The sequence below is a fragment of the Rhinatrema bivittatum genome, chromosome 1 (assembly GCF_901001135.1).
Source record: "Rhinatrema bivittatum chromosome 1, aRhiBiv1.1, whole genome shotgun sequence".
NCBI classification, from domain to species: Eukaryota; Metazoa; Chordata; class Amphibia; order Gymnophiona; family Rhinatrematidae; genus Rhinatrema; species Rhinatrema bivittatum.
In genome coordinates, this window is record NC_042615.1 from 771,186,610 (window position 1) to 771,203,882 (window position 17,273).

The window sequence follows — 17,273 nt, forward strand, 5'->3', positions numbered from 1 at the left end:
AAAGAAAGGGTACATTCTGTGGTTACAATATTATGGTGCCCGTAGTCTGCATGGTTATGGACCCAGTATCTGTTACTATGGGAAAATTGCCATGGATTTTATTAATAACCTTTTTTAAAGGGCATGATACGGTAAACTTACTTTTACTGTGGGTGGTAAACTTCCAAGTTTAGTGTGGCTTAGTGCATCAGTCCATATTTGTATCATATCTGGCATTTGTAAATTTTCATTAACAATACTTTCAGCCTGGCTTGTTTGATAGTTGAGTGATAATGGATATGAAACAAATTTTCAAATAGAAAACTATAGACGCACAGAATGTAATGGTAAAAAAGGATTGTAAGGCCCTTCTGGGCTGCCTATTATTCCCTTTGTTAAATATTAAGGACCCTACTCTTCTTTCACTTTCCTGCAACTTGGGATCCTTTGTACTTATTCATGCTTTCTTGAATTCTGATACTGTTTTGGACTCCACCACTGGGTACAATGAATTATATCCACCATCCATTTTTTAAAGAAATATTTCCTCGTGTTGCTCTTCAGTCTTCTCCTATTCAGCCTTATGCTATAACCTCTTGTTCTTGAACTTCCTTCCCATCGAAAACTGTTTGCTCCTTGTGCATTATTTATATTTATAACTTTATGGTATTTGAATGTTGCTTTCTGATTCCCTCTAATATATACATATTTGCATCCTTGAGTCTCACCTGATAAGGCTAATGGCGTCCTCATCTGCAGTTCTATGTTTAAGATATACAAAGCTTCATTTTACACCAGATGCAAAGAAACAGCAATTAGACGAGAGAGAGTGCAATATAACCTATAGAAACTGAACAATGGAGCAGAAGAATAGATGGGGGTTGGGCTTAAACCTGACTGAAAGAAAAAGGAGGAATGAGGAAAGGATTAGAGAGGAGTAAGGGACTAGACGTTCGATGATAAATGCAGATAATTTGCTTACACGCTGATAGAGTGTGTGTATATGACAGAGAGGTAACAGGAACCTGACAGGTGAGCCAGAAAAGAGGCAGGGCTGAAACTTTGCACTTCTGCCTTCGAGTGCTTCCTGTTTTAGGAGTCTGACGCTGCGGCTGTGCCTGCCTAGCCCCTCCCTAGTCCTCTCTCTCTCTGCTTGTTGCACCTCAGCAAACTCCTGGCGCATTCCGCAGCGCTGCACACAGCTCGGACTTCCAAGGGGGAAAGGGGCCCAGCCGGCTCGGCATGGACGTATCCGAGCATTCTGCTCCATAATCATTTTAAAGGGAGAGAGAGAGAAACGTCTCAGGTGCCTTAACTCTCTGGGGTGGCACAAATCCAGGTAGGAAGGAGCAGTCCTGGGAAATTTACACAAGAGAATCGTGTTTCTGCTGTTGCCTGAAACTGTTTTTTTTTTTTTTTCTCTTTTACCCACCAGGGAGTTTCACGCTTGAGATGACTGGAATAAATGACTTTTAAACTTCTCAGAGACGGATCCTGCATTTCCTCGAGCATTATTCTAATTGTGAGTACCGGTTCACTGTACTTCTTTAAGCATTACTGAATCAAAGCGCCCTGCAGGTGGAACTAACTGCATTGTTCCGGGGTGTGGAGTGAGTCAGTTCTCTGTTCTGGCATAACAGTTCAAGGATTAACTGATTTTTATTATTCTTTTGATATTTATACCGCACCCTAAACTAGGGTGTTCTGCGACAAATTGCAATACAGAGAACCACAGAGAGTTTACAGTTTGAGTACCTGAGGCAATGGATGATAAAGTGACTTGCTCAAGGTCACCAAGAATGCCCATGGCAAAAAGCAGGATTTGAACCCCAGTCTTCTGCTTCCGACTCTGTTAAAGGCTAGTTTTAAAAGCCCTGCGCGTGCCAAAACTGGGAGATCTGCACACAAATTGGGCCGGCGCACACCGAGAGGATTTTAAAAGCTGCCCATGGATGCATGTACCTCCCACTGGGGACCGTGCAATAGCGCACTGTTAACCTGCAGTTGGACGCGGGTGGTTGTAGAGGCACTAACTAATCCCCGCGTTAAGAAAGCGGGCTCCGTCTGTAAGGTGCCTGCTTTCTGCGCCAAAATATTGCATCGGCCCCACTGTGTGCATAAGTAAAAAGATTCTAAAAAGGGGGCGGAACGTGAGCATGGACTGGGTGAGCTGTGGGCATGTCGGGTCCTGGCCAAGAAATGTGTGCATCTTTGCACATGCCGGGTCCCCTGCTTGTATAAATTTACTTTTGCTCTGCATGGTATGTAAGTATTACAGCAAAATAATCTAGGCAAATCAGCGGGGCTTTGAGGATTGGGGGGAAGGGAGGCTATTAAATTAGGGGGTTTCGGAACGCCTATCCTTTAACTGGGTGAACTGGGAATGAACTGGGAAAACTAGCAATGGCGTCGGCGCAGGTCCCTGGTAAAACTCCCCCACTTACGCGGTAGATGTGGGATTTGCATGCACATGCGTGCGTCCATTTAAAATTGAGCACACAAGTACATGCGGCCAGCCTATTTTATGACATGCACATAATACGCATATACATTTTATAAAACCAACCCATCTCGGGACCGGGTCAATGAGCACGCTCACATGTCAGCCCGCGCCTGTTTAAAAGCCACCGTCCCTGTTCTTAGGCCACCCAGTTTCTAATGCTGTCACTCACATTTCATTAGGGATGTGCTCTCATTTGAAATCAAATAGGAAATGTCAACGGCAGCAACTGAGGTTCGATCCTGCCTGTGGAAGACCAACCAATGGGGCAAGAAGGGGTTGGAGGTGTGGGGGAGGAGGTCAGAGAGGTCCAGGGGTGTAAGGGAGCCTTTTTATTTTTGCAGGTTTTGTGAGCAGGTCCTGTTTTGCTTCATTTTGTTTTGCTGTTTTTTTGTCTTTTTTTTTTTTTTTTATAAATGAAACAAAACAACAACAAATGAAATGAAAAATATAAAAACAAAATAAAAAGGCATTTTCCAGTGCACACTCCTACATTTTCTGCCCTACTTTAAAAAAAATAAAAAAGGACTTTCTCATCCTGCACCTACAGCAACATTTCAGGTTCTTCTCCTTCTAGACTAGTTTGGAATGAGGTGCTGCATCTGATGTTCTTTATCTTAGGATGAATGCTGTGCTAACAGTATCATAATAATTCAAAGTTTTGTAGTGGCTTTCAACTATAGATGTTGCTACATGGTGGCAAAGGATTGCAAATTCTCCACCCCCCCCCCCCCCAAACAAAAACCCAATATTGCTTGCTACCCTTTGCCACTCTATTCAGGGCATACCTTGCTGGAAGCGTTACCCTCAAGTAGCGTTGCTTAATCAGTGGGGATCCCCAGGCCCCTCCAGCCAAAGAGATCCAGCACTGTAAGCAGGAGGAGCACGCCTATCTCTCTTCTCTCTACTGTTCTGCCTCTGTCAAAAAAACCTGCCAACACCTCAAGTAAATGCAGCTGATCTTGTGTGGTTACTTGACAGAGATGGTAGAGCAGTAGGGAGCGGAGGGACAGGCTTCAATGCTTAACCAGATTGAGGGAGGGTGGAGAGACAGGAGGCATGGGGTATATGCTGGAGCTTGGGGAGGGAGGCAGAGGGGCACAAATGCTGGGGGACGTTGAATGGGAGAGGCAAGAGGCATGTATTGTTGGAGAGGAGGGAGAAGCAGGGAGCAGTCACTGTAAAGGGAGGGGGAGCGGCAAGGGGCAAATGTTGTGGAGAAAGGGAGAAGCGGGAAAATGCTGGGGAAGGTGAAGGAAAGAGGGTGGGATGCTGGGGAAAGAAGTGGAGGTGGATGCTGGGAATGGAGAGGTAGGGGCAGAGGCTAGTGAAGGGGAGAGATGGGGACAGATACTGTGGAGGGAGGGGAGGCATGAGAAGGTGGAGTCAGGGAGAGGCAGGGGTATGGATATTTGGGGTGAGAAGTAGGCTGGGAGGGGGGAATAGTCAGGGGAAGATGCTAGGGAATTGGAAGAGGCGGGGAGAGTGGATGCTAGGGAAAAAGAGAGAGAGGTAGGAGAGCAGATACTGGGGACAAAGGGAGGGGGAGAGCAGGGACTCGGAGCTAGATGGAAACTCAAGGATTGGGTGGGAAAGCAGAAAAGCACAGACTGAGGAATTGGCTGGGTATTGGAAGGAGATTAGGGACCCAGGGCTTGGGTGGGAATGCACTTGGAGACTCAGAGTTTGGAAGGGAGTGCAAGTGGGAACTCAGCTTGGGTAGGGTGGAAGAGAAGGGACTGAGGAATGAGGCAAACCTACCACACTGAAAGAGTACTGATTCCCAGAGCTCAAAACAGCAACAACCCTGCCCATGAAAAAGGCAGCACTGCAAAATATTCCACTAGGCCCAAAAATGCCAATATACTTCCAGTTGGGAAAATAGAACAATCTGGACTGCTTCAGATCCTTCCATAGACTCTACACACTAGCAGGTTACCTCACCTCGGCCACACATGAAGAACACAGACCCTCACCAAATACAGAATAAATGACCATAAATTAAAAATAGAATTAGACACAAACCAAATTCTTCCTTGCTGTGCTCTGCTCTTTAAGTATCACCAGTCCCCCTCCTGTTGCCTGCAGACAAGAGAGGGGTGAACAAGAGAATACGGTGCTCTATTAGGAAGCAGAAGGGCTGTTCTTTATCTGCAGGGTCTGCTTCAAGCTCTTATCCCTGAATGACAGGAGGGAGAGGGTCTGGAATCTCTGGATTAGGGAGCAAAGTGGCTCTTGTTTTGCTCTGCTTTGTGCTCTGTGTTAAACCTCCCTTCTGTTCCCTTCGCACTTTCTGGGAGGGGGAGGGCTGTTCTCTGATGCCTGAGATGGGCACTGGTTAATATAGCCAAAGGGGCAGAGCCCTGTGTGCTCATAGAAGGGGGCCCCTGCTGCCCATTTTGCCTGTAGGTGAAAGTGGCCCTGGGTGTAGGAGACAGAAGAGGTTTGGAGGCAGGAGAGGAGAATGAGTGACAGGGATGTGTCTGGGGCTGGTGAAAGAATGAAACTCAGAGAGAAGTAAATGAGCTGGAGAGGGATTGAGTTCAGAAGGTGGAAATGGGAGACTGTAGAGAGTGGGTGAAGGACAGAGGAGCACTAGGAGCCTGGGAAAGGAGTGAGAGTCAAAGGGGGAGAATAGGAGGGCTGGGGAGGTAGGTTAGAGGTAAAAAGAGGGAAGTTCAGGACTGGAGGAGAAGAAAAAGAAGTAAAATCTAACTATGAGTGGATAGAGAGGCAAACGAGAGAAAATGAGAAATGGAAAGAGCAATGTCAGAGACAGATATAGAAGAGGAAGGGAAGAAGACTGGAAGAGAAAAAAAATTTAAATGAAATCCTGGAAAAGGATTGAGAAGACTTACAAAAAAGAAGTGGAAAAGAGAGACTGGGACCTTCCCGATTTGACAAACTTGAATGATCAGACAACAAAGGTACAAAAAAGCATTTTATTTTCCACTTTTAGAGGGGAATATGTCAACTGTTGGAATGTGCATTTCTTATATCTCTGTATTTTGCTCAGCACAGGAGAAAATGCATTTCTGTTTTTTTATTTAGTGTTTCACTGCTCACAGGGACTGGTTTCTCCGGCTTTCAATTTAGTTTTCTGTCTGTGTATTTTGTTCTAATTTGTAGCCTCTGTTCAGATTCTGCAAGCACGAGGTTCCTGTGTAAGGATCTGTAGCAGTCCAGCATGTTCTGTTTTCACAATAGAGGGTGTATTTGTATTCTAGGGCCTGGTGAAATATTTGCATTTTCATAGGTAGAGTTGGTATTTGTTTGAGTTTTGGGTGTTGTTGCTTTTATGATATGGTTTGAAAGGTTTCTGAGTGTCTTTTTCACAGATTGTGTTACTCCACAGGGAGGATAACTTTGAAACAACTATGCACAGCGTGTGCTTTTAACCGTGTTTAGTTTTACCATTGTATTTTATAACGTTTACCCCAAAACATACGTGTGTATGTAGGCCAATGCGTGAATACATACAATGCATTGAAACCACGTATCTCAATACATACTTTACCCACCTTACTATTAAAATATTTGCGCATATATTTTTTGCACAAAATTAAAGTAGACCTTGCTTGCGTGAGTCTGTATTCACACACGTAAATTGTTGTATTTTAAAATATATGCACGAGGGTGAAATTATCAATTATAATGAATTAGTCCACCAGTTTGCCCATTCCTTCTCCAGGTCATCGAGACCCTCCCAGCCTGAACTCCTCCCAGTTCACACGACTTTCCCACCCAGGGCTGGATTTACACATTTCTATGCCCCCTCCCCCTCAAAAGTTGAGGTGTAGTTTATCAGTGGGTAAATTTTGATGATTCTACGGGACCAAAATGTCCAGATATGGTTCAGGATACTCCAGCTGTAATGCAAATTCTTTCTCGACGTTTCCTGAACCCAGTATTTTAGCGACTTTTGAGGATTCCGATTTTTAGGCTGATTTGAATAGTCAGCGTGATGTTATTAATGGGAATCTATAGTCGCCGTCTATATACAGAAACCGTCTTTTCGTATATCACGAAGGCAATTTTTCTTCAGAGTCAGAACATGATGCAGGCTGTAAATATGAAATATTCAGTAACTATTCCCTGCCAGTTATTCGAAAAATATTTAAACTCGCAACGAGTGAACCCAGAAGCAAAATAAAACAGGCCAAAACCAGTAAAAAAAAAAAAATGTTTTAGCCAGCGGGACCCACATCGCCCCGCGGAAATTATTCTGTCCGACCTGACCCGACCTGCGCTGAAATATTTTGAACCTGGCCCGCAGGTTCGAGTCGGGCCAGCCCGCAAAATGCAGATGTCTGCCTATATAACCAATACGAAGTACAACGATTACTTCTTTGGTTAGTTTAAATTATTCACCCAGATGGCATATTCGATGCTTTTTCCTGTGACTGAGCAAGACAGCGCAAACTGTAGAGATGGGGAACGTAAATGTACCGCTCAATTTATTTAAAGTATATGGATGTAAATTTAAAAAACAGCATTTCATATGGCCTGTTCAAAATAATACTGAAAAGTTTGTAAATGTTTGATTATTTCTGCTGTATATACGCCCCCCTGACTGCTGCGCCCTCGGCCATGGCCTAGGTTGGCCTTATGGGAAACTCGACCCTGTTCCCACCCAGTCAGTACTACACAACAAGCATGTTTGTCACTTACAGCAGATAATTAGCAGGTGTAAAAATACGCAAGTAAGTTGGAAAACGTCTGCAGGTAAGTTTCTTTTTTAAAATAGTAACTTTCGTGCCTAACTGCTGGCCCTGCCCAGGAACGTTCCTAGATCAACCCTACTTTTTAACACGCTTACATATGCATGTGAAACTGAAAATACGTGTGCAGTTTGAACCACATATATGCAAATTTTTACATGTATAATGCTTTTTGAAAATTCACCTGAATGTGTCTGGAAGAGGAGGGAGTTTGTGCTTCTGTCACTGAGGTGATCCCAGAATTTGAACAGAATTTTTTGTTTGTTGAGTTGTAAAGTGAAACATCCTAATTCTGCTGTGTATCCATAGTTGGGAGAGTTTCTATGGAAGTGGAGTGTATTACAGAACTGAAGGTGCAAGATTTGTATTGAAATTTTGTCCCTTCCTGTTTAGAACAAATAAAAATCATAATCATAAAATTTGCATAAATACATAAAACATAATTAACATAACTATTTAAGCAAAAGCATGTTCAAAATAGACCACTCCCATGTACAATAACTGGTTGAATGATGCTATCAAATAATTTTAATGGTAGTTTCATTATTACATAGAAGGCCCCTAGATAGTCAGTGGATCTCTAAAAAGATATAATTGCACTGGAAAAGGTTCAGAAAAAGATGACCAAAATGAAAAAGTGGATGGAATGGTTCCCCGATGAGAAAAGGCTGAAAAAGTGAGGGCTGTTCAGCTTGGACAAAAAGCTGCTGAGAGGGGGATATGATAGAGGTCTAGAAAGGCATAAGAGGACTAGAGGGAGTAAATGTGAATTAATTATTTACTCTTTCAGCTAATAAAAGAACTAAGGTGCACTCCAGGAAGTTAGAAAATAGCACATTTAAAACAAATTGGAGAAATTTATTTTTCACTCAAAACAAAATTAAGCCCTGGAATTCATTGCCAGAGGATGTGGTTAAGGAAGTTAGTTTAGTTGGGTTTAAAAAAGGTTTGGGCAAGTTCCTGGAGGACAAGTCCATAAACTGCTATTAATTAAATTGACTCAGGGAATAGCCTTTGGTTATTACTGGCATTATTAGCCTGGGATTTATTTAATGTTTGGGTACTTGCCAGGTAACTGTATCCTGGATTGGTCACTGTCAGAAACAGGCTTTTGGGCTTAATGGACCCTCGGTCTGACCCAGTTTGGCAACTTATGTCCTTATGTACTTTTGACTTCTTGCAGGTTTTTGTAACCAATATAAAGGCAGAGTGCTCTGCTATGAGGGTGGATGTGATGTATGAAACTATAACTTTGATTTGCCCTTCTCCATACCTAGCTTGCCCCCATGTTATTCCCCCCCCCCCCCCGCCCAAAAAAAAATACTACTGTCTAGAGATGCCTCTGCTTTCAATTAACATGGAACCCAATGCATGATCAGGCATCACATACCCAGTACCTAGACCAGAGGTGGGTAACTCCAGTCCTCCAGGACCCCTAACGGTAGAGTTTTCATGACATCCCTAATCAATATGAATGAGAGAGATTTGCATATACACTGTTTCAATTATATGCAAATCAATTTCATGCATATTCCTAAGGCTTATCCTGAAAACCCAGCAGGTTAGGGAGGGCTTCAAGGGCCAGCATTGCCCCCCCCCGACCTAGACTACATCAAAAATCCCAACTGAGTGAAAGAGCAAAAACAATAATATTTTTATTAATTGAGCAAACTGAGGCACAGGAATATAAAAGAATGAAAAAGACCCACGTTTTAAACTGTGTTAGTAGATGTGGTATGGGTAAATCATTGAGACCACAGTATACAGTATATCTGAAAAACGAAAATGCAGGTTTGTCAAACACCCTGTATATCCTTTATGACTACATTATAAAACTGTGCCACATTATTACACTGCTAAACTGTTTCATTACCATTGTTTGATACACTCCAGTAATGCTATGTTTAGCAATATAATTACAGTCGATGGTGAAAAAGCGGGAGTGAGAATTATTAGTCTGCCATAAATAAAATTTGTGAAAAGAAAACCAGGAGGTAATTGGGAAGATTTGATACTTTCCTAAGATAGACAATATTGATAGCTAGATGCCTTTGGGGCTATTAAGGCTGCTTGAGAAAGAGAAATTAAAGCACCAATTAAATTATATGCTCACAAATAGAGATCAGATCACCTCCAAATCAAAGCCTTTTTTTTTTTTCTTTTTTTTTTTTACAAATGCTTTTGATTCCTTCGTGGACGAGATTTGCATGGACTTCAGTTGGCAGATGATAGTTTCTCAATATGCTTTCAACCTGGGGGTAAGCATGTTTCATTGAAAATGAGTTGGCAATATTTGGGACTCCTTTAGCTGGTGACTCCAGGCTTAGTACTGTGAGTGTGGTTGTGCATATTCCTAGCAGACCAGCGGTTTCTAAGTTGGATAAGGCCCCTTTGTACAGTCAGCACAGCCACAGCTTGCAATCCTGATTGGCGAAAACGATGGAAATGCCATCCATGGACCTTGATATGACACTAGGGTTGAAACAAAATGGAAAATGTTAACAAAATTTGTTGTTTCATTTCAATTTGTTTTTTTTAAATGAAATGAAAAGAAAATATAAATGAAACTGAATTTCTTTTGTTTCCAAAAAATTATGCTGCCGAAACCCCCACTACTCCCAATATCCTCACCCTCCACCCCAAAATCACTTACCAAGCTGATGCTTTTCATGGGGCAAAAGTGATCCTTGGTCCCTTCTGCCCCACCAGTACTGCAGCCAAACATTGAGCCAGCAGACTGGGCCTGAGCCTGACATGTTCCATTTTGTATGGCAAGATTAACAATGGCACCAGCCTTTCCTGTGAAGAACGTCAACTTGGTAAGAGAATTTTGGAGCGGGGAGAACTGGGAGGAGTGCACAGTAGTGGTTGGGGTTTTGAGGGGGGAGGGGAGATGGGTCCAACTTTTTTTTGTTTCTGTTTAAAAGTTTTGTTTGTTTTTTCATTGTAAGTAAATGAAAAGAATGACATGAACAACAAATGAAACGAAAACCAAAAAAATGGAAAACAAAACCCCAAAGTAAAAAAAAAAACCCAAAAGGAAACAAAAAAAAAAAAATGTCTGTGCACACCCCTACCTGACCCTAATACTTTTTACAGGCTTGGCTCACTGACTACTGAAAACAGATTTGCAGTCCATCACATATATGCTTCCTTTTTAGAGCCCAATTTTACAACAGGGCACGTAGGCCGAAGTTTGCGTGCAGAAGGTGCACACAGACTTCAGTCTGAATTTTCAAAGTGGACTTCTGCACGTACATCCTCTCAGAAAATTAGCAGGACTGAGTGTATCTGAGTGCAGCATAGGCGCGCCGCCAGGGAGCAGCAAGCGTATTTGTTCACACAAACTTTATTCGTGCATGCTTTCGAAAATGAAAAGTATGCGTGCAAATGACTCCCCCCAGCCCATCTCCACCCCATGGAGGGCCTCTTTGCAATCCGATTAAAAGTACATTTTGAAATTGTTTCTGCGCATACTGTTCTATTCACAACCCCAGGGTAGTTTTCAATAAGCCTATTTCCGTGCATAAATCTGCATGTTAGGAGTGTAAATGCTTTCAAAAATTACCTCCTAAATGCGTTCGGTTGAGGTAGCGAGCTTACCTGTTTAATTTCACTTTTGCTTGTTTCCAATAGCATGGCATTGACGAGACTAGGTTTGATTCACTTGATTTCTCGGTGGAGAAAGTTAAGCCACATTGAGGCCTTCTTTTCATGTGTTTCTTTTTTCATTTGTCTTTTATAATTTGAAATTCTGATCAGTGTTGCACGTGAGACTTGCTTGTTTAACAAGAGTGCAAGAATTAGTTGCAATGTTTATTTATTTATTAAAGCTATTTAAATGTTTGCTGGATGCCCTATTAGGCTTGCAGGTTTGTTTGCATTTGGGTCAGACCCAAGATGGGTGTAACATTTACTTGGATATTAATCAAACATTGCATCACTTCAGAACAAAGTAGTACCTGCAAAACAAAGACTACCAAGTTTGTTGTTTAGAAATACATCTAATTAGCTTCATTAAGGTCTTATTCAAAAAGGGCTTCTCTCATTTTTGGGCCTTTGGAAAAAATCTTTTCTTGAGCTAGACCTATGAGAGTAGATGTAGGAAAGTGTGATAAACAACTCAGTGTAAGTATAAATAAGTTATTACATCTCTTAAGATATATAATGATGCTATCGTAGTCATGATATTTATTGTGACTTCATATATAAATATGGTAATGGATGTGCAAATAAAAAAATAGTGAACTGATTATGTATGTACTAAAGTGCAATAAATGATGTGATATTTATTGCAAAATAAATGTGCTGGAAAATTTGACATCTAGGGCAGTGGTGGCCAACTCTGGTCCTCAAGGCTTGGTTTTCGCATATCCCTATTGAATATGCATGAGACAGATTTGCATGCACCATTTTCAATGGATGAAAATCTATCTCATGCATGATTTTTGTGGATATCCTGAAAATCAGATCTATTTGCAGCTCTTGAGGACTGGAGTTGACCACCCCAGACATACAGGCCGATACAGTAAAAATCGCGGGCACAGGCCACTCTCCTGTGCGCGCGATTCAGTAAAAAAAATTATTCAAATTAGGGCCCACGGTAAAAAGAGGCGCTAGGGACACTAGGGTGTCCCTAGCGCCTCTTTTTTGATAGGAGCGGCGGCCGATGCTCAATTTGCCAGCATCTGTTCTCAAACCCGCTGACAGCCACAGGTTCGGAAACCGGATGCCGGCAAAATTGAGCGTCCAGTTTTCAAGCCGCGGGCCGATTTTAATTTTTTAATTTTTTTTTTATTTTTAACTTGTGGGACCTCCGACTTAATAGTTTTTACTGCTTTTCTGTGCACTTTTCCCGGTGCCGGCAGAAATTAACGCCTACCTTTGGGTAGATGCTAATTTCTGAAAGTAAAATGTGCGGCTTAGCTGCACATTTTACTTACTGAATCGCGCGGTAATAACTAATAGGGCCTTCAGCATGCATTTGCATGTTGCGGGCGCTATTAGTTTCGGGGGGGGGGGGGTTTGCTAGCTTTACCCCTTATTCAGTAAGGGGTAATAGCACGTCGAAAACGCGCGTCCAAATGCGGGTTAACAGTGCGCTCCGCTGGAGCGCACTGTACTGTATCAACCTGATAGAGGCTACGTTAAGTGCAAATTGCAGGTGTGAAAACCCCACATGTCAAAGGACTATTTCTTTTACTAACATGAAGCATCTTATTGTATTCTGATTTGTAGTAGCAGAGGCAAAGGGAAGAAATAGAAATACAGAAGGGAAGGAGAGAAAGAAAGAGGGAAAATTGTTTAGAAACAATAATGTAGACAAAAGAAGAAGCCTCAGGAAACACATTGCCAAAGAGATAGTGAAGTGCCAAGATTTTCTTTCTGAGGCAGATATTACCCCTTAGGTATTAATTGAGCTCAAATGGCATTGTGGTTTTATACAAGGAATTTAAAGGTAGTAACGCCACTTTGGCAACCAGATCTTATACCATACTTGGAAACAGGGAGAGGAAGGAAAGGAGCAAGCTTGCTTAGCAGCCTAAACCACTGTATATGGAAGTGGCTTGCCAGGAAGCAAACAGCACGAAGACCCTCCAACCCAGATCCAGGATCCGCAGCATCTGATTCCACACCTTCTCTTCAAGGTTCTAGAGCAGGGGCGGACAGCTCTGGCCTTCGAGGGCTGCAAGTCAGTGGGTTTTTCAGGATATCCCTAATGAATATACATGAGAGGAATTTGCATGTGCATTGCCTTAGCTGTATGCAAATCTATTTCATGCATATTCATTAGGGTTATCCCTCAAGGGCCAGAATTGCCTATCCCTGTCCTTGAACCCCACCCAGTACTCACTGAAAGAGAATCCATCAAAAGGTCCAGGATAGCAAGGAACAGATTGTGGGAGGAGACTGCCATGGCAACCAAAAGGGTACTCCTGGGGGAATTCTGCAAACTTTATATTGGTCAAAATAACACAATTTACATGACAGTCTTTAAGTAATGACATTTTAAATTAATACAGAAAAAAAGTTATTACTTAAAAGTGCAGAATTTTAAATATTTTGAGCAGAATTTCCCTAGAAATTCACTGTAAGAGTGTCCCTTCCACTCACTCTCCCTACTCCCCTGGCCACTTTGCCCTCTCAGGCCCTAGTTCCTCCACCTGCCAGTATCTCTCCCCTCCACCTCTAGGCTCAACCCCTTCCACTCTCAGTGTTTGACCCTGTTCTCACTTCTCAGTACTGCCCCTCACACAGGCTCCCTCTGTCCCTCCATCTCTCACACACATACTCCCTCGCTCTAGGTCATATACGCACATCCTCATACAGGCTCCATCACTCTCTCGCACACACACACATCCCCTCATACAGGGCCCTCTCTCTTGCATACACACCCACACAAGCTCCCTTTCTCTCTCTCTCATGCACCCCTTCACACAGGCTCTGCCTCACACACACACAATCCCTTCACATAGGCTAGCACCCTCGCATACACATGATCCCTTTTTCATACACATGAGCTCCCAATTTCTCACACACATACACACTCCTTTACAATCTCCTCATATAGGCTCCCTCTCTCTGACATCCACACTCAAGTACCCCCCCCCCCCCCCCCGGCTCTCTCTTACACCCTCCTGCTTACCCTCCCTGGTCTCTCTCACACCCCCATGCTCTCTCACCAACCCTTCCCCCTCTCTCTCTCACACCCCCTCCCCTCTCTCAAACGCTCCTACTCATCCCCCTGCTCTCTCACCCCCTCCCCCTCCCCTCACACACAACTCTCTACACACATTCACTCTCACTGGGGCCTTCCTCTTCGCCACGAGCGGAGCGTGGCATGCCAGGGCCTTCCTCTTCACTGCAAGCAGAGCGCATCCTATGGCGGCCTTCCTTTTCTCTGTGAACGATGCACGCTCCGTTCATGGTGCGGCAGGGCCTTCCTCTTCGCCGCGAATGGTGTGCCGGGACCTTCGTCTTCCCTGCGAACAGTGTATGCTCTGTTTGCGGCATGCCGGGGTCTCCTCTGCCATTTTCTGCTCAGAATTTGGCAATTTTGCACAGGAGGGAAATTCTTCGCAAATTCTGCGCTGCGCAATAGCACAGAATTCCCCCAGGACTACACTTTGGAGGTGCCCTGGTGTACTAAGGACCAATGCCTTGTTATTTATAAAACAGTTCTCTACAACTGAAAAATTTGATTGTACCTTGTACATGTTTTTATATATTTATTGTTGTAGATATGATAGATTTCATTTGTTTGACCTTGAAATGAATAAGTCTGAATCAAGTGTCAAATGCTTGTAATTGTTGAGGCGTTTCCTAAATTTGCTAAAATCTTTTTCCATGCATGTGAAGGGGATTTTAAATTGTTCTGGAAACATGTAAAAGCAGCTCTTTTTAGTGAAGCTTATGCTTCAATGTGATTGATGTTTTAATTTGAATCTACTTAGTCTAACATTGTTATATAGGCAGAATAGAAGAATTTTAAATTAGATACTGTCGGGCTGATACAGTAAAAACGCGGGAGAGCGGGTGAGCGCTCAGGCCACTCTCCTGTGCGCGCGATTCAGTATTTTAATTTATTAAAATTAGTCCCGGTGGTAAAAAGAGGCGCTAGGGACACTACCGCGTCCCTAGCGCCTCTCTTTTGACGGAAGCGGCGGCTGTCAGCGGGTTTGACAGCCGATGCTCAATTTTGCCGGCGTCGGTTCTCGAGCCCGCTGACAGCCACAGGTTCAGAAACCGGACGCTGGCAAAATTGCGTGTCTGGTTTTCGACCCGCCAGCCACGGGCCCATTTAAAAAAATTTTTTTTAAATTTTTTACTTTTTTAAACTTTCGGGATCTCCGACTTAATATCGCCATGATATTAAGTCGGAGGGTGCACAGAAAAGCAGTTTTTACTGCTTTTCTGTGCACTTTCCTGGTGCCCGGAGAAATTAGCGCCTACCTTTGGGTAGGCACTAATTTCTGAAAGCAAAATATGCGGCTTGGCTGCACATTTTACTTTCTGAATCGCGCGGGAATAACTAATAGGGCCATCAACATGCATTTGCATGTTGCAGGCGCTATTAGGTTGGGGGGGGGGGGTGGTCGCGCGTTTTGGATGCGCTGTTACCCCTTACTGAATAAGGGGTAAAGCTAGCGCATCCAAATGCCGGTTAACATATATAGTACATATATAGATATAGTACAGTGTGCTCCATTGGAGCGCACTGTACTCTATCGGCCTGTTTGTTTCCAGGTTTCCTTTCTATGTTTTCTTGTTCTCTTTTTTCCTCTCCTTTCTTCATCCAGCTCTCCCTTTTCTGTGTCTCAAATATTTTTCTATAATCCTTTTTTTCAACTCTTCTTCTTCAACTACCTCTTTCACTTTTTTAACAGTACTTTAGCTCTATCTTTCTCTCTTGCTCTTTCTTCCTTCTCTCATCCTTTTTTTTAATGTTTGTTTGTATTCCACCTTTTGGCACATCAAAACAAATTACAGACACATAGTATAGGTGCCTGTATCTCACACTCTTTTCCATGTATCCACTTCCCTGATTATTTCCGCATTGACCCCTCTGAGCCCTCTTCTTGGCTCTTTCTCTTCCTCTCCCTATATCTTGCCCTTCATCTTATTCTCCCTGACTCTTCTCCAAAACCTCCCAGCTCTCCATCACCCTTTTTCTAGCTCCCCTACCCAACATACATACACTCACTCACCTTTTCATCTGGTTTGATGTCTTGGCTGGTTTTTCCCATCTCGCCCACCTCCCTGCTTCTTTGGGGTGTGCATTTTATTTGTTTGTTGTTTGCTTTCATTTTTGTTTTGTTTCATTTATTTGAAACAAAATAAAGTAATTGATAAAAAAAAAAAACCCCACCAAAACCAAAGGAAGGTGCTAGGGTCCTCCTCCCATGGCTGAAAAACACTAGTGTCAATGCTGTCACAATTTAGAAACTGAAATAACTACTACTGAAGTGGCACCGATGATCACCGCTTCAAAGTCTATGGCTTCACCACTTGATTCTTCCCCCTTTGGATAGTGTAAGGTTTAAAGAAGTGGCAAAAATTGTGAATATCTCACTGAAGGAAAGTTATCTTCCCCCAGTGTTAATGCAAGCTACTATTCACCCCGTAAGTAAGGACCCATGATCTAGCTAACTTTAGACCCTTTTCAAATCTCCCAAACCTGGCAAAGACAGTGGAGAAACATGCCTTACCTCAATTAAAATAATGTATAGAGGAAGACAATATGCTTTATGCATCTCAGTGCAGGTTCAGGGCCAGGCACTGTACAGAGACTCGACAGGTATCTAATTTCTGATTTTGTACTAAACAAGCTGGATAAACGAAAATCTGTAGTTTTGGTACAATTTTTTATAACCACAGCAGCTTTTAACACTTTATCATGAGTTACTTCTGAATTAAATAGAGAGAATGTGGATAAGAGGAGTTGTATTACAATGGTTTGGTCCTTTTTTTTCCATAATAAACCTTCCAAGTTTGATAGGAGAATCTATATCCGATATAATGAGCATTATTTCTGGAGTGACCCAAGACTTGGCTCTGTCAGCAATATTATTTACCTTGTAGTTAAGTCAGTTAGAACAAATCATGCAGTCTTTTGAAACTGAATGTAAAATATATGCTGATGGCAGGAAGATGCGCTGAGAAGAATATCTCTTGTCAAAGGAAGATCTTAGAGCAAAGATCTAAGCAGACTGGACTATTGTAGTGCACCGCGTGCCCAGGAGAGGTGGCTGTGTGCAGGGTGAAACAGTGGGCACCCTGAACGGACGCACATTTTTGGCATCTTTGTTTTGCATCGGCCTGCTTATAGGGCTACTCAAGGGACAAATAAGCGCATTACAACTAATTCAAAATGCAGCAGCTTTGTTGATCATGGGCTGTTGAAGGGGTGAAATTATGACCCCTTTCCTAAAAGAAACCCATTGGTTACTGTTGGCCCTAAGGGATAATATTTAAAATCTTGATGCTTGTGTCTCTTACAAGAAAGGGCATCTATATATTGCAGGAATACTGTATGATCCTTCTTAGTTCCTCTGGTTGCAATATATACAGCT

At 42.8% G+C, this 17,273-nt stretch overlaps 1 protein-coding gene across 1 annotated transcript in view; it reads left to right on the top strand.

The window, feature by feature from the left end:
- Nucleotides 1-1,082: 1,082 nt before the first annotated feature.
- Nucleotides 1,083-17,273, top strand: part of CCDC68 (coiled-coil domain containing 68) — a 123,715-nt gene continuing 107,524 nt past the window's right edge. The window contains exons 1-2 of the mRNA XM_029579814.1: nt 1,083-1,318; nt 1,415-1,501. Of these exons, the coding sequence (XP_029435674.1) occupies nt 1,445-1,501 (57 nt within the window). The 5' untranslated portion in view covers nt 1,083-1,318; nt 1,415-1,444. The remainder of the gene's footprint in view (nt 1,319-1,414; nt 1,502-17,273) is intronic.